Source organism: Fukomys damarensis, unplaced genomic scaffold (assembly GCF_012274545.1).
Source record: "Fukomys damarensis isolate Sample0158 unplaced genomic scaffold, DMR_v1.0_HiC HiC_scaffold_3, whole genome shotgun sequence".
In the NCBI taxonomy this organism is placed as follows: domain Eukaryota; kingdom Metazoa; phylum Chordata; class Mammalia; order Rodentia; family Bathyergidae; genus Fukomys; species Fukomys damarensis.
This window is the reverse complement of record NW_022900915.1, coordinates 16,443,154-16,466,780: the sequence shown is the minus strand read 5'-3', so window position 1 is coordinate 16,466,780 and position 23,627 is coordinate 16,443,154. Positions and strand designations below refer to the sequence as shown.

The window sequence follows — 23,627 nt, the reverse complement described above, 5'->3', positions numbered from 1 at the left end:
CGAGGGCCTGTGGGTGACAAAACAGATGCATATAACCTTCCCCAAGTGAGGAATAGGGTCCAGCCATTGTGGGATGGATAAGGTCTGTTGGTAAAGAACCATGGCTTTGATTTGTCCTTTGTGGGTATAAAGTGTTTTTCTACTGCTGTGAAAACTTCTGAATCACAATTTTTAAAATAGTGCACTAGATGCTTGTTCTTGTGGAGGGAGTTTCTCCATCATATTCCCTCTGTTCTTTTTTAATAAGTGAATCTTTAGGAGCCCTTAACTTGTTCTAGTATTGCTTGGACTATGGGTTTATGAGGTATACGTATGACATGTTTAATATGCCAAAGTTGGAAGATGGTCAAAGTGATACATAGGCGGAGCCAATATCAGTCTTGGTTTCTGAGGGTAAGCCCATGACAGAGAAGCATAAGAGTAAATGGCATTTATTATGTTTTATAGTTTTACCTGCTCTTAAGGAGGCATATATGTAACCATAGTAGATATCTACAGAAACATGAATACATTTAAGTTTGCCAAAAGATTTATAGTGAGTCACATCCATTTACCAAATTCATTAATTTTTTCATGGGGAGTAACAGGTGTATGAGGAGCAGACTTTACTTGTTTTTGGCAATCAGAGCAGATGTGAGTAATTTTGGGGGCCTGTCATGTGCATGATTACAAGAATTAATGCATGCTGTAGCTCCTTGACTTAAAAAATGATGAGAAGCAAGAGCCTCATCTAAAGAGATAGAAAATATAACAAGAATATCAGCATGAGTGTTGCCCTCTACTAAGGGGCTGAGGAGATTAGAGTGTGAACGTATGTGAGTAATATAAAAAGGTGAGGTGTGCTGCCTGACAGATTTTTGTAGATGTCTAAACATATGGAAGAGGGTCTCATTATTCTTAGTAGGAATAAGGGCAGTTTTAGTCACTTGAAGAGTCCCCATGATATAGGCCAAATCAGCGACAATATTGAGGACTTGATCAAGACTGTTATTTTTTATCAGTCATGGTTGTCTTAGAAATTAAATCCCTGTAAAATGTTAACAGATAACAATTATAAAGTTTTATAGAGAAAATTTGAGATCAAAAGCAACATAACATAGTAGCATAACAATTATAGTGACATCGTTATTTTAAATGATATGAAGAGATTTGTATCTAAATTTGTTATTTTGTAATAATGTCATCTAAAAAGAATGTATCTGTCCATACAGGTAGTTTATATGGTAGTGCCTTGACTGTACAGTGTTTGAACACCTCTAAGTGTTGTAACATATGTATAACATACACATGACAATCACATAAGCATAAACCTTGAAAAAGTATTTGTATCTTTTGGCTGGCTAATTAATGTTGTATGGGCATGTACATCTTAGTACAAATAGCTGGAAAATAAGGAAGGGAAAGTCTGATATTTGAGTTTAAAAGTTTACAATCATAAATAATTTTAGTTTAAAAGTTATCAGTATGATAAAAATTTTTTCTGTTTTGTAACTCTGAACACCTGTACATTTGAGAAATAAAAATATGTGTAACATACCATGAGGTCAGCAATAAGGAGTGTCACAAACCAAGTTAGAACCATTCAAGGAGGCAGATTTGTCCTACTTCTTGTCATTGACCAGTCTAGGTGTCTCTGCTAGTCATGCAGAAAAGTTCATGTTTAGTGTTTTTCTCAGAAATAAGAGTTATAGCCTTTGTCTGAAAACGTCAGTTAAACTGGAGAGGAGCATTGAGATCTGGGAAGGAGTGACTGATGAGAGTCAGGGTCACAGCCCACTACTATTCGTTGAACAACAAGGACCTTTTAGAAGGAATAGTTTGGGTACAATCAAACAAGAGCAAAGCTTAAAATAACTAAACACATACATTCCTTTCTATAAATTACATCCTTCACAAACCTTTCTTTTTGGACATTCTTGAGACTTCTGCTTTTGCCATTTCTGTGTTTCTTTCTGGTGGGGCAAAAACTGTGACATACAAAATCCTCTCACATTAAAAATATATCTCTGTACTTAAAGCTTTCTTTATGTTCTACTTACTGTACTCTGCCTACAACAAACCTGGAAGTAGCCGTTTAGGGTTTAAAGTGTCTTCTCCTGTCATCTTCTCCCCTCTCCTCCCCTCCCCTCTTCTCTTTTCTCCTCTTCTCACTTCTCCTCCCCATCTTAAATTGTTAGGTTATACATTTGTCTGGCTGCCAATAACTCTCCAAGCTACACAGGACAGTGTTTAATCTTTATTGAATCAGAAGAGCAAATTAACACTGCAATTGTAGTTTAAGATTTTTTTTTTTTTTGTACCTGGGATCGAACTTGGGTCCTTGCACTTGCAAGGCAGGCAGCAGAACCACTGAGCTAAATCCCTGGCTTGTACTTTAAGAATTTTTAATGCACAAAAATATCTTGAGCATATCAATTAAAGAAAAATATTCAAATTTTGCTGAATATTATTGTATTGAGAGCAAGCCTATCTGGTTCAATTACATATTTGCTTACATTTAAGTTTCATGTTCCTATATATTTGGTAATAATTCACATTCAGATATTCTTCTGAGGTGCAGATGAAAATTTTATTCAGGTATGACAGAAAATGAAGGTTTATAGGTACTCTACCTAGCATCAGTCTATTAGATAATGCTTAACATGAAAGAAATATCTGACAGTGCTTTAAATGTTTTCCAAAAGAGGCTCTACACAAATCTCATATTGTTTCAAATCTCACATTCAAAAGTGATAAATAAAATATCAACAGATGATCATTAAGATAGGTAATTAATAAAGATAGGTAATTAAAAGAAATTTGGTAAATATTTGATAGTTACCACAAAACACTGGCCATATTTATTTTAAACATTTAACACTAAATTATTTTCATATAATTCATGAGCCTAACAAGATACTTCTTTTAGCTATTACTCAATAGTGACATGAATGTTCTAGACAACATAAGAGCAAGGAAAAATACACAAATGTTAGAAAGAGAACAAAATACTGTATATTGCTAGATGATAAAATTTCTATGTAATATTATCATACTCATAAAATTCCAGAGAACCAAAGAAAAGATAATAGTACCAAAAAGACTTCAATAAAATGATTAGTTTATAAAATAAATATAAAAAAGCTTAAGTTTCCCATTTAACTACAATAACTAAAGTGAGATTAACTATGGATAAATAAAATTGTATAGTATACATAAATATTCTCTTCTTCATGAAACCAAAAACAACAGAAAGGACAGAAGAAAAAAAACAAAACCAAAGCTGTGGTTGAATTCAATAAAACACTCAAAGAGCAACAATAATATGTATGAAGATAATTTAGCAACTGCCATGAAGATTGGACCAAGATGTGAGAATGGTAAGAGAGAATATCTGCCACTGGAAATCTTGAGAAGGACTAGAGAATTGGGGTTTCCTAAAGTAGTGATTTACACTAAGTTGCAAAATCAGTGAATCCTTGTTTTAGACTAAAAAGATGTATATATGATGGTGAACAGAGAATTTATAATCCAATGAGAAAGCAGGAAAGAACTGAATGCGATAGTAAGCCGATGCACCATTAGTTTAAGATTAGACAGAAGGGTATGGCAAGGTGAAAGAAAAGAAAACATGAGAAATTATCCTACATCTGTCAGTTCTTAGCAGTTGAGAGTTCATAAAAGCTATAGTATATGCAAACCACTCTATTGAATAGTAGAAATAGAGAAATATGGAAAGTTTACCTTGACCCAATGCAGTGGCCCATCTACTTATATCTTTTGCCTGCAATAGTCAAAAAAGCCAACAGAAATCTCTACTACTACTGCAAGAAAAAAATGCTTAAGACAAATTACAGATGACAATACATACCTGATGACTTTTACTACCAAATAAATGAAACTGACTAGAGGTTTCTAGTTGAGTCACAAAGCTTTGTTATATTTTAAATGTAACTTAATAATATAAATATATCTTAATATATATTTAAAATATAACAAATAAAATTATATATATATATCAGTCATATATATTGTGAAGTATATTGATTCTACTGTCTAAGCTGTTTTGAAAAATTCTGCAGTGAATGTGGAAAAGCAGATGTTTCTTTAATGTACTGATATTATTTCCTTTGGATCTATACCCAGTAGTGGGTTTGCTGGATCATGTGGGGGTTCTAATTTAACTATGAGAGGAAACTTCATACTAGTTTCTATAATGGCTGTACTGATTTTCATTCCTACTAATGTGTGCAAGGGTTCCCATTTTTCCACAGCTCCACTAATACTTTTTATCCTTCATCTTTTCTACAATAACCATTGTAATTGATGTGAGATGATATATTGTTGAGGCTTTAATTTGTAGTTTTCTGATGATCAGTGATTTTGAGCATTTTTCATAGTCCCGTTGACCATTTGTATGTCTTCTTTTGAGAAGATCTTTTACCCTTTTTATTTTTTTACCCTCTTTTACTCCCTCCTTCCCACCTATTCCCCTCTTCTGCCCTCCTCCTCTCTCTCTTTTTGCTTTATTATGGTGCTGAGGATCTAACACAGGGTGTTGCTCTGCCCCAAGCTATATCCCCATCTGTATCAGTCAGTGCTTACTGAAGAAACAAATTTAAAGCAAGACATGCAAATATATAAAAATTTACCAAATTGGCTTATAATGGCCACCCACAGAGTCAGATGTGGAAGAGTGCAGAAGGTTTGTCTGTGTGCTGAAGACTTAAAAGATCCAGTCACAGTTCTGGAGTGCACTGTACTGTCCTGTGGAGTCTGTATGAGGAGGCTGGAGGCTCCTGTGATGGAAAGCAGAAGGGTCCATGCTGGAAGACAGGAGAAAATGTTCTAGGTGAAGGTGAAGACTGAAGCTATTCCAAAGAAACAGAAGTGAGCCTTTCTTTGTTTCTCTTTTACACCATTATGGAGACAGTCCTCTCTAGGGAGGGTTTTCCACACCCAGAACTATGCTGATCCAATTTAGTATCAAGTTGATACAATCAATTAATTTTCCCACCATCCCTTTGTCCATTTTAAAATTTGTTTTCTTTCTATCAAGTTGGATATTAACCTATCAAATAAATGTATGGTTTGCAAATATTTTCTCCCATTCTTTTCCCCAAATTTAATTTTAAATAGTCTCAGAAAACCAAAAATTTAAAACAGCATTCCAAAGTTTCAAGGATAAAATGAGAGGGCCACAAAAGGTTATGAAATGTGAGCTGGCACAATTCATGAAATAAATGGAAGAGAATATAAAATTATCTCAGAAACTAAGGCCACACTGAAAGCAATAAGAACATAAATAGGCTCTACCTAGTATATACTCAAGAACAAGAACAAATAATTGAGAAGGTTGAGAAAAAAATTTTTGAAATAGTAAAGAATTTAATGGAATTAGAAAAGTACAGCTTTAAAACACACACACACACACACACACACACACACACACTAAAATAGAAAAAGGGATCCAATATATTTCTAATAAACGTCCTCAAAGAGACCAATAAACAAAAATGGAAAAGGTAAAGTACAAAGGCATAATTCCTGAAAAATTGAGATAAACTTCAGAACTCAACTTCTACTGGTGTAAATATAAGTTATTTTCAGTCAGTGGCAGATCAAGACCAGCAGTAGGAAGTGGGACTTTGTTTTTTTCTCTCTGAGTGTCAGACTCAATTTTGGACCCTATTCCTACATGCATAATATTTAGAGTGGAAGATATAGGTCTCCTTTTGGAGCTGATTTACTACACTGGAGTATGTCTTTAAGTTCTGAGGGTCATACTTAAAGATAGAATAGAACAAAGATTTTTGTAGAAAGGTAGTTTTTGAGAAATTGGCACATGATTATAAAAAGCAATAAGTAAATACAGCATAGAATTAAAGTGTAGATTTATGAAGAAAGGTTCAAGATGCTTTAGAAGGTATGTCATGGAGAAAAACTAGTTCCTTGTTGGTAGAAATTTGACAAAGATATTCTGTAGTAATTTATTATTGATAAAGGGTTTAAGAAAAAAGTGACAAAACAGGATGCTCGATGCTTGAGAGACAAAAATCTAATGATAAGCATCGCTATCCCCTGAGGAACTCTCACTCTGTTAGACTTGATCTGGGCACATAGTTAAGCTATTTTACAGGATTAAAAGTTGCTTGATGTGATGTTAATACCCTGTTAATTTAATTTTCATAGTACTTAATATACCCCCATGGTATAATCTTAGCCATGAAGAAAATCTTGTTTAAACTACACTATTCTTTTGCTGACAGGCTCTTTGTTGGTTATCAGATTTACTATTTTCCTATTTGGCTTCAAGATTTTTAATAAAGGTGTATGCAATATGGCTAGAAATTTTGAATTTACAACTGGAGGATAAGTTTAATGAAAGGACTTTATGAGAGTAGCTTGGCAATAGATCCCAAGCAGAAGTTAGAATTATGTTTTTTGCATACTTTCCACTTAAAGTTATACTTGTGTGTAAGCAAAAGTTTGGAAATCTCCTGAATTAGGAGAAATTGTGGAAAATTCCATAAAATGACAAACTGAACTGTTTACTAATGATAAGCTCTGATGAAGAGAAATTTTGTTAATTCAGGATTTTAATATTTACGTGGTCATTTTATCAAAAGAAAAAAATCTTTAGCCTTCTTCATGTTGGGATATCTTTTCTTTTAAATATTAATTTTGTGCAAATACAAATTTATTTGAATAAGAATGTAGTGTTATACCTAGAGTTAGGGAGGCATAAGATAAAATAGATCCCATTTATTCTTGACATAAATGAAACCTTTTGAAAACAGACACCAATGGCAGTTGAAATGGAGAAATGGGAAAAAGGAAAGCCCCAAATCGACAGGTTTGTGAAGAGGGGAGTTTTTGCGAAGATTTTCCATGCTGATTCTCTGTTTGAGTTTTCTCTTTTCCTCACTCTGTAAGCTATGCTCACATATACTGCCCTCCTAGAAACCGCTCAGCTTTACTAAACCTGGTACACAATTAGAGGCTTGACTGCACGTCTTAGATTAAGATGCCTTCCAAAAGTTTGTACATCTTGCCAGGTGTATTTCATATGCTGCGAATGGAAAAGTGGAAAAAACAACCTTTCATCCCAAAGCAGATAGCTTGGCTAGCAGTATTAAATTAAAACAAAGAAGTGCAGATCCCAATCTCTGGCATTGAAGCAAATAATTCATTTTGGTTTTGAAATTTAGCGAGGAACAAATTCACTTTTTATGAGCAACTTCATATCCTAGTAAAATCTCCTAAAGATGTGTACTTTTGTAACTACCTAATGGTACATGTTTCCTGCTAGGATTTTGCTCCAGACTTGGTTCCTTAATCACTAAAGCAAACTAGTTAGACCCTATTTACTATTTACATTACCTTGTGTTGCATCCTGGCTTTCCAGTTCCTTGGAAGAAATAATAGGTTTGTGAAACTCAGGGGGAGTAACTGCTTTTCACTGAACACTGGGTTTGCCAGTTCCACTTTGGAGAACGTTGGGGCTGTTCTACTCTCCACTATTTTTTTCAGCAATTCAAAAATACTATAGAAAGATTCAGACATGCTGGGTGCAGTGGCACCTGCCTGTAATCCCAACTATTTGGGAGCTGAGGCAAGGTATTAAATTTGAGGCCAGCTGGACAACTTTGTGAGATTGTCTCAAATGAGAAAATAAAAAAAGGCTAGGAATGTAGCTCAGTATGAAGCCCTGGGTTCAATCCCCAGGACCAGATAAATACAGTAAATATTTCAAGCATACAGAAAAGTTGAGAGACATGTATAATTAACCTACATGTATCACCTAGTTTAAATAAAAGGGCTTTGAACTGAATTAAAGGAAAGATTTGAGAGCAGAATTTAGTGTTTAATTAAACCAGTCTTTTCAGCACATCTCTTGCAAAGCGACTCTGTGCAGGGTATTAGGAGGAATTTGGAGGTGTTTATTGTGGTGCAGAGATTTTTCTCATAAAACGAATCTATCATAATTTCAGTGCTTAAGACAGGATTAAAAACGAATTTGGAGAGAGTATGAACATTTACCTTGCTGGTTACATTTTTTTTTTTTTTTTTTGCTAAGTATTTGCAGGAATGAATTTACAGGAAAAATAGTTTGTTTTCCCTGCATATCTTGGCACTTGCTCTTTGGAGATAAGTTGCCCTCTTTGAGTTTCTGGTTCTCAGAAATGACTGGTTTATGATCTCTTCGACCCAGAGAGTCTAGAGCTGCTTGCTGAACACTCCCAGTACTGCCCCTTGGGTGAAGAAGAAACTACGGCCCCACAGAAAAGAGGAGCGCCGAATCATAAGCCTTGAGTTCGCTGGTTCTTCTGCCTCAAAAAGCCAGAGTCTGCAGGAACTTTGAAGCGGGTAGACCCCACCTCCCCCGTGCCCCTTAAAGCAGCAGGGAACGCGCTTAGTTGGGGGTGTGCATATAAGGCGTGGTCGGTCACGTTCAAAGATCCGCCTTCGTAGTCTCCGCCCTGCGGTTCTGCGCGGAGTTCGGCCAGCCAGCCGGGCAATGCAGGGGTCAGCGTGTACAATCCCGTGGGACTCGACGCAACCCTTGGCTAACAGCTAGCGGGAGGGGCCCAGTCGGCTTAGCCCCATTCCCAGCAGTCTTCATAAAGGGTGGTGGAGCCTGAGACTCGGGCGATCCCAGGAAACGTGGTTTAGCGAGAGGCGCATTAGTTTCTCGGGCGCGAGCGTCTTCCTGGTCCTCGCCCAGTCTGGGGGCGAAGTTCCCGCAGCCCAGACTGCAGACGGCGCTTTCCAGCCGGGCCTTTTTTTAACCTCGGCTCTGCACCCCTAGGCGGCGCTGCCCCTCCGCTCCGAGGTGGCCAAGCCTCTCGCACGCCCCGCTCCTGACCCTCCTGCCCCCAGAGGTTCCCACATCTGGGAGACAAACTCAGCATTCCGCGGTCGCACAGCCCGCAGAGCTCGCTCTTCCCAGCGGCTCGTGTTCTCCGGGAGTCCGGAGCATGGTTCCAGGTCATCGCTGGCGGAGCATGGACCCCGAAAGGGAGGATGGTGAGCTGGAGGGTGGCAGTTCTGTGTCTTTGGGTCTCCCGCGGCCCTGCCGCGGTACAGCTGGCGCACTTGGTGTCCGAGGAGACTGAGCGGGGCGAAGCGGTAGCCATTGTCACCGTGGACTTGAACCGGCCAGCGGCTGCTCTCTCCTTGCGAAACTTTCGCTTCCTTTCCGGCTACAGTGAGTCCTACTTCGAAGTGGACCTAAGCAGCGGTAGCTTGGCGGTCCGAGAGCCGGGGGACCGCAAGCAACTGCGGGACCAAAGCTGCCTGAGTCTTGACCTATGAGCTAATATTCGAAGACCCATTGGAGCTGCGCAAGATACGTGTCCACGTCCTGGACACGAGTGACAACTCACCTCTTCCCTGCCAGCGACGTGCAGCTGCTCATCCCTGAGTTCTGACACTTGGAGCCCGCTGTACTCTTCAGAATGCCCAAGATGCAGGCGAGGGAAGCAACGGGATGCTGAGCTATAGCCTAAGCCCTACCCAGCACTTTCGCCTAGACATGGGGTCACGGGTCGAGGACAGCGAATATCCGGAGTCAGTGTTGGAGTCAGTGATGGAGACAGCGCTAGATCGAGAGCAGCGCGCCACTCATCTGCCGGTGCTCACAGCTCTGGAGAGTGAGTTGCCTGCGCTCTCCGGACACGCACAAGTCACCACCATCGTGGTGGACACCGATGGCAACGCACCAGTGTTTGAGCGCTCCGTGTTCTGCACCACGGTTCCAGAGACTGTTCCCAATGGGACTGTGTTTTTCCAAGTTCAGGCCTTGGATCCAGATGAAGGCTCCAATGGAGAAGTCTGGTACTCCTTAAGCAATCGCAGGAGAGCAGAGCTGAGACACATCTTTCGCAGGCACCCCAAAAGAGTGGAGAGGTGCTGGTAGCTGCTTTCTTCGGTGCCCCTGAAGTGCTGTTGGAGGCATACATGGAGGCGAGGGCCAAAGGTGCCTTTGGTCTAGTGAGCACTGCCAAACTGTTGGTGGAAGTGACTGACACGAATGATCATGCCCCCGAAGTGTATTTAATGACTCTTTCCAGCCCAGTACCTGAGGACGCTGCCCCTGGCACAGTGATTGCTCTACTTAGTGTAAAGGATGAGGTCCATGGTTCCAATGGTAGAGTCATTTGTAGTATTGTCTAGCTGAGGTCCTTTTCAGCTGAAGGCTTCTTTTGACAACTACTATAGCTTGCTGACTGATGGGCCCCTGGACCAGGAGCAGATGAATGAATACCAGGTCCTGGTTTTCACCTCAGATGGTGGCTCACCTCAACTCAGCACCCAAAGGACCCTCACTGCGTCAGTTGCTGATGTAAATGACAATGCACCAAAATTTCCTTAACTGCAACAGGAACTTTTTGTGGCTGAAAAAAATGGCCCTGGGGTCTCACCAGGCCAGGTGTCTGCCCAGGACCTGGACTTGAGGAAGAATAGCCTTGTCTTTTATGAGCTGTTGGACATTATCTCTGAAGGGATGCTAGCCACTAGCTTGGTGGTAGTGGAACCATCCAGTGGTGCTATCACTGCCAAAGCTTCCTTTGACTTTGAGCAATTCAGGGGATTTAGTTTCCAAGTGGAAGGATGGGATGGTGGCATTCCTTCTAAAGTACAACAGTGACTGTGAACTTGTTTGTAATCGACAGGAACAGCAGTGCTCCAGTTATCTTGTTTCCCTTGCCCAGAAATGGCTCAATCTCTGTGGAAATTGAGCCCCACTCTGCCAGAACTGGACACTTGTTCACAGCAGTGGTAGCAGAGGATGCAGACAGTGGTTCCAATGCCTGGCTCTCCTACGACATCTCTCAGGCTTCTGACTCTAGCCTTTTCAGAATTTTGGCCAATATGGGAGAGCTCCATAGAGCACACTTGGTTCTTCCTACTGATGCAGTTAAACAGAGGGTGATGATAGTGGTTTGGGACCATGGAGACCCACCGCTTGCCTCCTCTATTCTCGGTGTGCTATTGAGTAATTTTACACCACAGGTCCTTCCAGACTTTGAAGTTATTTGGGAACCAGGAGGGCAGCTTACTGCTCAGAACTTGTACTTAGTAATCGCCCTGGCCTGCATTTCTTTTTTGTTGCTGGGGTGCTTAGACTTTTCTTCATGTGTACCAAGTTGAGCCAAAGCCCAATTCTTGCTTTCAGAGCTGCTGTCACACTCCAGAGGATCTGTGGCATGGAAGGCAGGTAGCTTCTAATCCTTGCATGAAATCAGCCAAAATAGATGTCACTACAGTTGAGACACTTTCTCAGACATATTTCTAGAGAGCTGCTCTGCGACTTGGCTCTGATAATAACAGTTTGCTGTTGTGTTGGTGCTGTCCTAAGAAATCTGGCCACTGATGTAGGACTGAGTTTGCCAATCTCCTGTATTCAGATTCAGAATAGGAAAGGAGACCATGCAAAGGTCAATGCCATGGTAAGCAAATTCATGGGATCTGATTCCTTTAGGAGAATGGAGATGGCTATTATTATGTTCTGAAAAATGTTTATTAGATGAGCCTTTGGTAACCTTTAATCAATTGAACACTTCCTTTTAGCATATTTTGTGTCAAGAATTCTGGGAGAATAAACGTATTAGAAGATTGTAATAGGCCTCAAAAGAGCTTGTAGCTTATTTTTGAAAAGCAAAGAAAAACATTAAAACCTATTAAAAATAAATGGTATGGACTCTGGATTTAGCTCAGTGGTTCCACCACCTGCCTCGAAAGCTCAAGGACCTGAGTTCTATTCCCAGTACCTCCCCAGAAGGTATGTAACATAAAGGTCTAACATTAAAGATAATAAAGTACCAAAATGTTTCATGAGTAACACATATCAGTAAAATATTCTGATACTTAAAATGAAGAATGAAAAATATATGAGTCTTTTTATTCTATGAGCAAAATATTATAGAAAAGAAGGCATTCATTCAAACAATTATAATAACTTATGAAAAGATGATGATAACCACAAGAGATGTAAAAATAAATTGCAGTGGGTATTGAAAGAATAGAGAGAGAAAAAGTGAAAGGACAGCTGGGTAGGGAAGAGGGAATTAAAAAAAGGCTTTGAGAGAGATGGTATTTGATTGGGATCTTGAATGATGCACCATTTAATGAAATGTGGTATATTCTCTGACCTGTGTTTTTCATTAGTATCATTCAGACACTATAGTCTTCTTTGAGAAAGCCACTGCAAAACATGGCTAATGGTTCTACAGCAGCGTTTGTAAGTACATAGAAATTATAGACATGTCTTGACATTTATTCATACTGATAGAAGATAATACTATTGGGTATAGAACTTGACAACTTTTTATTTTATGTTTTAGCAATATATATTTTAAAAAACAATGAACAATTTTATGTCAGAAACATTTGTGTGTTCAAGGATGCACTTACTATTCAAATCCACTCAACTTGGATTTAATTTACTTTTTTTTTTTTTCTTTGTACTGGGGATTGAACTTGGGTCCTTGCACTTGCAAGGCAGGCCACTGAACCGCTGAGCTAAATCCCTGGCCTGGATTTAATTTACTTTTTATTTTAGAAGCCAAATATTCTTTTTTTTTATTGAGTTTATTGGTACATTTAGGGATACAGTACAGTTACATTCATTGTTGGGATCATGTACCTTTACATGGCAAGTCTTGATTCTCATTTTTTTCCCCTTACCTCTGCCCTCCCTTCACCCCCTCCTCCCCTCCCCATCTACAAACACTTTATTTTCATCTTTTCATTCTCTCACATTTTTTTCTTTTCCCTTTTTGTTCTTCCCCTACGTATCACACCTTCCCTACACCTTTAGCTCCTTTCCTCCCATTTCTAAATGTCAGTAATCTTATTAGAATCTTATGCATTGTTGCAGAATATTCACACCAGGGAAACTATTTGGTATTTACACATGTGGGACTTATTTATTTCACTTAGGAGTATATCTTCAATATGTATCCATTTTCCTATGAATGAATCTATTCTCTCGCTCTTTATGGCTGAGTAATATTCCATTTTATAGAAAAACCACATCTTCTTTATCCAGTTTCCAACGGATGGGCAAATAGGTTGTTTCCAAGATTTAGCTATTACAAACTGTGCCGCTATAAACATGGGTGCACATACTTCTCTGTGATATGATTCTTTTAGTTCTCTTGGAAAGATACCCAACAGAGGGATGGCTGGGTCAAATGGAACCTCCAGTCCAAGCTCTTTGAGGTATCTCCATATTGATTTCCATAGTGGTTGCACTAGTCTGCACTCCCACCAACAATGGAGGAGGGTTCCTTTCTCCCCACAACCCCGCCAACATTTGTTATTGTGTGATTTCTTGATAGCAGCCATTCTTTGTGGGGTGAGGTGGAATCTCAGTGTTGTTTTCATCTGCATCTCTCGAATGACCAGTGATGTGGAACATTTTTTCATATATTTTCTTGCTGCTTTCACTTCTTTGTATGAGAAATGTCTGTTCATTTCGGATGCCCATTTTTGGATCGGGTCTTTATATTTGGGGGGACTGATTGTTTTGAGTTCTTTATATATCCTTGATAATAGTCCTTTGTCTGAGGTACAGCTGGTAAAAATTTTTTCCCACATTGTAGATTGTCTCTTAGTTCTGCTAATGGTTTCTTTTGAAGTACAGAAGCTTTTTAGTAAGATGAGATCCCAGTTGTTGATTCTTTCTGCTAGTTCCCGTGCTACTGAGGATTTGTTCATAAAGTCTTTTCCTATACCAATGTCTTCCAGAGTTCTGCCTAACTTACTTTCCAGCAAGTTTAATGTTTCTGTTTTAATATTTAGATCTTTAATCCATTTGGATTTTAATTTAGTGCATGGCGAAAGATAAGGGTCTAATTTTAATCTGTGACAGGTTGATATCCAGTTTTTCCAACACCATTTATTAAAGAGGCTATCTTTCCTCCACTGAGGATGGTGAGCTCCTTTGTCGAAGATGAGGTAGCTGAGTACATCTGCATTTGTTTTTGTGTCTTCCAGTCTGTTCCATTGATCCTCAGGCCTATTTCTTTGCCAGTACCATGCTGATTTTATCACAGTGGCTTTGTAGTATAGTTTCAAATTGGGAATTGTTACACCTGGTGCCATGTGACTGTTGCCTATAATGGCTTTTGCTATTCTAGGTCTCTTGTGGTTCCAAATGAATTTTTGGATTCTTTTTTCTAGTTCTGTGAAATATAGTGTTGGAATTTCAATTGGCATTGCATTGAATGTATATAGCAGTTTCGGTAGTATGGCCATTTTCACTATGTTGATTCTTCCTACCCAGGAGCAGGGGATATCTTTCCATTTTTTTATATCCTCTTCGATTTCTTTTTTCAGAGTGCTGTAGTTTTCAGTGTAGAGATCTTTTGTTTCTTTTGTTAGATTGATTCCTAGATACTTCATTTTTTTGGATGCTATTGTAAAAGGAATTTTTTCCCTTATTTCTCTTTCTGTCTGTCTGTTATTTGTGTATAGAAAGGCTATTGATTTTTGGGTATTCACCTTGTATCCAGATACTTTACTGAATCTGTCAATTAAGTCTAGAAGTTTTTTGGTGGAGTTTTTTGGATCTTCAATGTAGAGTATCATATCATCAGCAAATAATGATAGTTTAACTTCTTCCTTTCCTATCTTTATTGCTTTAATTTCTTTCTCTTGTCTAATTGCTGTGGCTAATGTTTCCAGAACTATATTGAAGAGAAGTGGCGATAGTGGGCATCCTTGTCTTGTTCCTGATTTTAACATGAAGGTTTTCAGTTTTTGGCCATTCAATATGATGTTGGCTGATGGTTTTTCATAAATAGCCTTTATTAAATTGAGGTATAGACCATCTATTCCAATTTTTTGCAGGGTTTTTATCATGAATGGGTGTTGAATTTTATCAAATGCTTTTTCTGCATCTATTGAGAGGATCATATGGTTTTTGTCCTTGACTTTGTTAATATAATGTATTACATTCACTGACTTTCGTATGTTGAACCACCCTTGCATCTCTGGAATAAATCCGACTTGGTCATGATGGATGATCTTCTTAATAATCCTCTGTATTCTGTTTGCTAGTATCTTATTAAGGATTTTTGCATCTATATTCATTAAGGAGATTGGTCTGTAGTTCTCCTTTTTGGTTGTATCTTTCTCTGGTTTGGGAATCAGAGTGATACTTGCTTCCAGGAATGAATTTGGAAGTATAGCTTCTCTTTCAATTTCATTGAAAAGTTTGAAGAGTAATGGTAGTAGTTCTTCTCTAAATGTCTTGTAAAATTCAGCAGTGAATCCATCAGGGCCTGGGCTTTTCTTTGTTGGTAAGTTTTTAATTACATTTTCAATTTCACTGATTGTGATTGGGGTGTTTAAAATGTTTTTATCTTCTTCGTTCAACTTTGGTAATTCATAAGTATCTAGAAATCTGTCCATTTCTTCTGTGTTTTCCATTTTATTAGAGTACAGGTTCTCAAAGTAGGTGTTCATGATCCTCTGGATTTCTTTCGGATCTGTTGTGACTTCGCCTTTTTCATTCCTAATTGCATGGATCTGAGCCTTTTCTTTCCTTTTTTTGATAAGATTAGCTAAGGGTTTGTCAATTTTATTTATTCTTTCAAAAAACCAGCTCTTTGTTTCATTTATTTTTTGTATCGTTTTCTTAATTTCAATTGCATTGATTTCTGCTCGGATCTTTATAATTTCCTCTCTTGTTCGAGCTTTGGGTTTTTCTTGCTCTTGTTTTTCTAGGAGTCTAAGTTTCATCGTTAAGTTGTTTATTTGAGCCCGCTCTGTTTTCCTAGTGTGGGCATTCAATGTTATGAATTTTCCACGTAGAACTGCTTTCATTGTGTCCCAAAGATTCCTGTATGTTGTATTGGCATTCTCATTTATTTGTAAAAACTGTCTAATTTCTTCTTTAATTTCCTCTGTAATCCATTGATTGTTTAGGAGAGTGTTGTTCAGTTTCCATGTGCTTGTGAAGTTTCTATAGTTTCTTGTGCTATTGATGTCTAGTTTGATTGCACTATGATCTGATAATAAACAGGGGATGACTTCAATTTTTTTGCATTTATTTAGACCTGTTTTGTGAGCCAGTATGTGGTCTATTTTGGAGAATGATCCATGTGCAGCCGAAAAGAATGTATATTCTGGTTTTTGGGGGTGGAATACTCTATAAACATCTATTAAGTCCATGTGTTCCAAAGCTTGGTTCAGTTCTATTATTTCATTGTTGATTTTCTGCCTAGTAGATCTGTCAATTTGTGATAGTGGGGTATTTAAATCCCCCACTACAATTGTATTAGTGCTTATTTGGTTTTTCATGTTACTTAATATTTGTTTTATATAGTTGGGGGCATTTATATTTGGTGCATATATGTTTATGATTGTCAGCTCTTCCTCTTGAATTGTTCCCTTTACAAGGATGTAGTGTCCTTCTTTGTCTCTCTTAATGAGTTTTGGTTTGAAATTTACTTTATCTGAGAATAAGATTGCTACCCCTGCTTTTTTCTGGACTCCTGATGCATGGAGAATTGTTTTCCATCCTTTCACTTTCAGTCTATGGACTTCCTTTTGCACTAGGTGTGTTTCTTGTATACAACATATTGTTGGATTTTGCTTCTTAATCCATTCTGCCAATCTGTTTCTCTTGATTGGTGAATTGAGGCCATTAACATTGATGGTTACAACTGATATATTTTGACTTATTCTTGTCATGTTTTTGTCCATTTGTTGACTCTTTTTACTTTTTCTCCCATCTCCTTTTAGTTTCTTGCCTTGCCTATTTGATTTGGTCTGTTGGGCCTCATGTTATTGTGAATTTCGTTGTCCTTTTCTAGGATATTGTTTAGAATTCCTTGCAGTGCTGGTTTGGTGTTCATGAAATTTCTCAGGTGCTCTTTGTCGTGGAAGTATTTTATTTCCCCATCTATTTTGAAAGAGAGTTTTGCAGGATACAAAAGTCTAGGTTGGAGATTCTTTTCTTTTAGGACTTGGAATACCTCACTCCAGGCTCTCCTTGACCTAAGGGTTTGTGTTGAAAAGTCTGCTGTGATTCTAATGGGCTAGAAGCCAAATATTCTTAACAAATAAGTAAATAGCATATTTGAGAGTAATGCAGCTAATCAAAGTTAAGTGTTTCCAATAGTTCAGTTTATCTTTTATGACTATTGGCATTTCAAAATTTTTTTAATGGAGTCAGGGCAGCAGTTTTAAAGCAATTTTGCACAATTACTTCTCTAATTTATAGAAATCATGGACAGAAGAGAAGGAGGGAGGCGGACGTTAAGAAAGGAAAATGAAGCATTTCTTGTTTTACTTTTTAAGGCAATAGGGGGAAAAGTGGGTTTTGATTATTCTCCTTCAAATAATGATGTTGACACCAAATAAAATAGATTTACATCCATTTGAGATTTTTTGCACTTAATAGTCACATGATACAATAGCACCAAATCTATATGTTTAGTAAATGCTTATTGAATGAATAAATATGGAAATATGTGAATTGGATGGTAAAAATGTTCAATATAGAGGGAAAAAGTTTTAACCATGTTTCTATGTATGCATATAGCTAATAGTTGCTTCAGATTGCGTTGTTTCAGTGATTATTTTCTTCTTCCTGGCAACATATATGAAGCAACATAGTGGAGGGATTTTATGGCCTTAGAATAGTATGAAAATCTCAGTGCTGTATTTGGGGGCTAACTGAGTTCAGTTCTGTAGTTGATAAAGGGATAAGTAGGATCACCCATCATTACGTTGTATAATTTTCAGTGACTGATACTTTCGGGATCTCAGTTAATTTTAGGGGAGAAAATTGGTACACTCAAATGTTAAAACTTCAAGCATCAAAAGTCTTAATATATGAATACTTTTCCTATCAAGAATACTTACTATTTGTTTTATTTTGTTGCTTTGTGTAACAAAAAGAGATGAGAACACCAGTAATCCCTTTGAAGTCTGGGAGGCAGAAATTGTTTGAGAAACAAATTTTGCCCTCAGAAAGGAAGTGTAAGTTATTGGAAGACCAAAAAATCTGGAATTTACAAGAAAATTAGCTATTCAAAAGGAAAGAAAGGGAAACAAAAGAGAAAATATTTCCCTTCTACTACATTTTTAAACATGTAACAGTGTTAGACAAAATAACAGAGGTCTGCTGTTTTTAAGCACAGGACTATTGTATTATTCCATTTATACAGCTAAACAATCTTTTCCAATCATTGTTGATTTTTATCTTTTAGATGCTCTTTTACTTTGCTAATAACTTTGTGGGTTATGCCAGTTGTGGTGGCACGCCTGTAATCCCAGCACTCAGGAGGCTGAGGCAGGAGGATCACTGTGAGTTCGAGACCAACCTGGGCTATATAGTGAGTTCCTGGTCAGTCTCAACTACATAGTGAGACCCTGTCTCAAACAAACAAAGAAAAACAACTTTGTGGGCTAGAAAATGATTTAGAGAACATTAATAAAATAATTTCTGTACAGCTGAGGTATTAGTAGTGCACACAGGCATTTTATCATTTACTTCTTCCTATTCAACTGCATATTGATCCATTCTTGATTCTATAACAAAGAATGCTTGGTATAGCACTCACTGAGTGCCTTTATAACAACAAAATTTAAGAAATGAAATATTTAACACATGAATTTGATTAAACAAAAATCTTTGAAAAGCATAAAATTTAACAGTTTCTAAGTCATATAGAATCATGTCGACACAGATGTACACATGCATATGTGTTCATAACCTTGTACAAGTTTTACGCTCTTCTCTAATTTTAAATTTAAAGTATAAGCATAGTTTATAATACAAAAACTTTTCAGTTTAAGAAATTCAGAACAGCATGATTATTTAATTTAGATCTCTCCTGTTGGTAATATTTTAACAGACATAAGCAAAATTGATTCACTGATTGTGCAAGAAACAGAACATATGTCTCATGTCAATTCTTTCCCTTAAGATTCTTGATGGGTTATATAACTTTTTCAGGTAGCTATGTAAGACACATTTGATATATAAATCTCTACTTGTTTTAAGAGAGTGGTAGAACATTTTTGGCTTTCAAGGTGTTCTTGTTTACAACTATTACATAGGTAGATTTTCCCATAGGTTTATTATTTCCTTATAACTTTTTAACTTTTAAATTGATAACCATACTAAAAAAACCTTTAGAGCAATGGGACTATGGAGATTTTCAGGACAAATGAAATATATTCAGATTCCCAAAAAGCCATTTAGTTTAGCAGCATTTGTTATATAATAGAAAACTTCAAACTAGTAAAAAGGAAAAAAAAAAAAGCATTATAACTTGAGTGAACAGAAGAGAAAAAGCATCACACTGAAAATATATACATGAGAAAGTACTGGCAGCATGTCTGATAATGCTAGTGACCTATTGATTTTTGTTGCCTTTAAAATTTTCAGTTAGAGGCAAAAAAATAATATTCCAGAGACTAAATACACTTAGCTGGGTTGGGATGAAGGTGGGCTAAATTGCTAAAAGTTTTTTTTTATATTGCTCAAGTGCATATCTATGTCTATCGGAAATATTAACATTTGGCAGAGCATCACATGAATGTGGGGCCTAGTACAGATCCCGACTAAAGTATTATGATGTGTGAGGAATTTGTCGATAAGGGTCATTCTTAAAAAAAGCTAAATGATGAAAGTGGCTGCTTATTTTATTCCCAGTTTTAATTGATGGAATAAGAAAGTGGTTCAGGATATAAATGAGTTACATGTTTCTTTTATATTTCATTTATAAAAAAGAATTAAGATAGTAACTTCCTCCTCAAAGTGTAAACACAAAAAGTCATTCTATGTTGTCTGGAACTTGTTTTAGAATCTCGGAATGAATATGCAATCACATACTTTGCTGCAAAGAAAGAGAAAAGCTTTCTTTTTATCACCCTGAAAATTTTGGCTGTTCCTAGCGCCATCTGGTTGCCATCTACATATATATCCTGTTTTCGTAGTCAAACCCTAATGACATACGCTAAAATGTACTCTGAATACAAGTGTATTGTTATTTTTTAGAATCTTTAAGCAAAGACTACTGTTTTGTTTAGAATCAAATGATGTTCAAACCAAATAAAAACAACCAATTAAGACATCTTAATAGTAGATTATTGCATCTATGTTCATCAGTTGAGATTAATCTTTTATTATCAGGGTTTGTGTCAAGTATATGTTGGCAACTATTAAATGAGTTAGTGGTTCTGTAGCTTTCTATCTCATCTCTCCTGTTTTTTGTACACATTTTTAAGATATAACTTAAATATAAAGTTAAGATATAACTTCCTTAAATATTTTATTGAATTCACTAGTAAAACTCTCTGTGCCTAAAATTTTCTGTGGAAAAGTTTAAATCATGAAATTAAATTTCTTTATTAATAATAGTATTATTCATGTTGTAATTTCTTGTTTCATTTTTGTAAATTTTATTTTTCATAAATATGTTAATTTAATCTAGGCTGTAAAATATTTTGGCATAAAATTGTTTATAATGTCCTCTTATAGTCATTTTCACATTCAGCAGGATCTGTAATGACAGTTCCCTCTTCAATCCTGGTCTTATCACCACTCATTTTTCACAATTGGATTTAGAGGTAATTTATTAGGTTATCCTTTTCTAGGCTACCTTTTTGTTTCTGGAATTCTCTTTCTTGTATATTTGCTTTCTATTAACTTCTGATCTTTGTTTCTTCACATTTTGTTTGTATTTAACTTTTATTTGTCCTTTAGCTTCTTTTTCAGCTTACTGATTTTCAGGCTTTTGTCATTTCTAATTTATGAATTTAAAGTTGTAATATGGTAAGCAGGAAAATATTTGCCTCACACAAATAGTATCTAAAAACTTTAATTGAAATATAATGTATATAAAATCCATATAAGTATACAGTTTAATGAGGAATCCAAAGCCAACACAATCATGTAAACACCATGTAAAGAAGTCAGACATTACCAGCATCCCAGACACTCCCTCCAGTGTAACACTTTTGAAATGTAACCATTATCATGAGAATATATGGTATAAATTAATAATCTTTATCATAACCATATATATAAAATATGGTGTGATTATAGTTTATGTTGAGATTCTTTCTATTGTACAAGCGATAATAAAAATATTTGGCAAATGTTTAAATTTTAAAAAATGTATAACAGTAAAAGACACATCATCAACCCCCCTCAAAATACTTCCCCACACTTTGAACACATTTGCCCCATCATTCTTTTTTTGGGGGGGGTACTGGGGATCGAACTTGGGCCCTTGTGCTTGTGAGACAGGCAGCAGAACCACTAAGCTGAATCTCCAGCCCTTTTTCTTTTTCTTTTGCCCCATCATTCTTGCCATTTTCTGAAGCCATTCTAGAGGTCCTTGTGTCTTTATGAGTCATGATTTTAAAAAAATATAGTGAATGCTACTGCTAGGTGCCACCCAACAGAAAGGCAGGCTTGTAAAAATATTTTGGTGTGTCCTCATCCTCTTTATTCACTGGATCTGGCACTGTGCAACTTCTGGCTCTTCCATAAAGTCAAAATGACCAACAGCCAGTGGTGGTAGCTCTGTCAGAACTGGAGAGGAACCAGACACAGTGGCCATGGAGGGGCAGTGCTGGTTGCTGCTGGAGGCCAACCCTGAGGTTACAAACCAGTTTCTCAAACAACTAGGTCTACATCCTAACTGGTATTTGTTGATGTATATGGTATGGATCCTGAACTCCTTAGCATGGTACCAAGATCAGTCTGTGCAGTGTTATTTCTCTTCCCTATTACAGAAAAGTATGAAGTATTCAGAACAGAAGAGGAGGAAAAAAATAAAATCTCAGGGACAGGATGTTATATCGTCATTGTATTTCATGAAGCAAACTATCAGCAATGTGTGTGGCATGATTGGACTGATCCATGCTATTGTGATCAATAAAGACAAGATGCACTTTGGGTCTGGATCAACCTTCAAAAACTCCTGGAGGAGTCTGTCACTGAGCCCTAAAGAAAGAGCCAAATACCTGGAGAACTATTATGCTATTTGAGTTACTCATGAGACCAGTGCCCACAAAAGTCAGGCTGAGGCACCAAATATAGATGAAAAAATAGACCTTCATTTTATTGCATTATTTCATGTAGATGGGAATTTCTATGAATTAGATGGGCGGAAACAAATTCCAATTAACCATGGGAAAACTAGTGATGAGACTTTACTAGAGGATGCCATAGAAGCTTGCAAGAAGTTTATGGAATGCGACCCTGATGAATTAAGATTTAATGCAATTGCTCTTTCTGCAGCATAGATTGCTAATGGAAACACTAAATTCTGTATTATTTGCAACAGAAGTTAAATTTCTGCTGCCATACACTAACTGAAAATTTTTGATACTTTCATTAACTTGACTGATTAAACTTTATGTGAATTTTAAAAAAATGACCATGAAAGACAAACATTTTGAATCAATTCAGGACATTTAAGCAGCCATGACAGCACAACTTAAAGACATTCATGCAAGAAGATTTCCAGAATTGCTTCAAAAGTGGAAAGAACATACCAATAAACCAAAAAAAAAAAAAAAAAAAAAAAAAAAAAAAAAAAAAAAAAAAAAAAAAAAAAAAAAAAAAAAAAAAGTGAAAACAACCGTGGAAAGAACAATGGTAGAAGTGTGAAGCAAGGGGGAGTATTGGAAGGAGATTGATTAATGGCAATGTACCTTTTACAACATAAATATTTAAACATTCATCATATTTTTATCACATTTTGCATTTATGACATTTATCAAAGCTGGTATATATACAATAATTCTTCCATCAAATTTTTGTGTATTGGACAAACCTACCACAATGTATTTATCCTTTTGTTCTGTTGATGGACATTTTTCAAGTTTTTTTTCCTCTTGCTATTGTGAACAATTCTGCTGTGAAATATTTCCCATGTCTTTTGGTGGGTCATCCTTGAACTCATAGCATCTTTGCTAGATATATAATTAGTGAGGGGAATTTCTTGGTTGAGTATGTTCAGCTTAAATAGATACCACAAGTTTCCCAAAATAGTTGCACTTAATTTACTTTCCTATCAGCAGCATTCTGAGAATCTTGTATACTTAGTATTATCAGATTCTTTAATTTTCATCAATATAGTGATGTGACTAGTATCTAATATTTTAGTCCTACATTTGTTTTATTTTCATTCAATGTAGTAATTAAATACAGAACAAGTTGAACAAGTAACTACTAAAATGCTGATAACACTCATTGTTCCCTTTCATTGTTTTTTTTTGTTTTTTTTTGAGGGGATTACTGGGGATTGAACTCAGGACTTTGTACTTGCGTGGCAGGAAGTGGAACCACTGAGCTAAATCCCTGGCCCAACCCTAATATATGTTTTGTTTTTTTAAGTACCAGAGATCGAACTTGGGTTCTTCTGCTTGTGAGGCAGGCTTGTGAATATCAGTGAACCACTGAGCTAAATTCCAGCCCCCAATATATGATTTTTAAAAGTGAGGTTTATTGGTCACTTGGAAATATTGGTTTACTACAGTATAGATCATCTAAATGTGGGCATTTGTAACTATACAGTATCAAAAACATCAGAACACTACCACTGATCTCATCAGAAAGTCTTTGTATTAGAAAGCTGGAAGCTTACAGTGGTAGAACAAGT

The 23,627-nt window shown here is 36.7% G+C and overlaps 2 protein-coding genes and 1 pseudogene across 2 annotated transcripts in view; all 3 read left to right on the top strand.

Moving 5' to 3' along the window:
• LOC109117722 (protocadherin alpha-13) overlaps positions 1 to 23,627 on the top strand; it is a 78,349-nt gene that overhangs the window by 27,250 nt on the left and 27,472 nt on the right.
• Positions 8,503 to 11,542, top strand: Pcdhac1 (protocadherin alpha subfamily C, 1). Its single transcript, XM_010613921.2, is given in 10 exon segments — positions 8,503 to 9,260; positions 9,262 to 9,369; positions 9,371 to 9,408; positions 9,411 to 9,877; positions 9,880 to 10,149; positions 10,151 to 10,616; positions 10,619 to 11,109; positions 11,112 to 11,145; positions 11,148 to 11,325; positions 11,327 to 11,542. Coding segments are annotated over 10 exon segments (2,478 nt in total). The 5' UTR covers positions 8,503 to 9,006; the 3' UTR covers positions 11,499 to 11,542.
• LOC104855069 lies at positions 21,577 to 22,266 on the top strand (annotated as a pseudogene).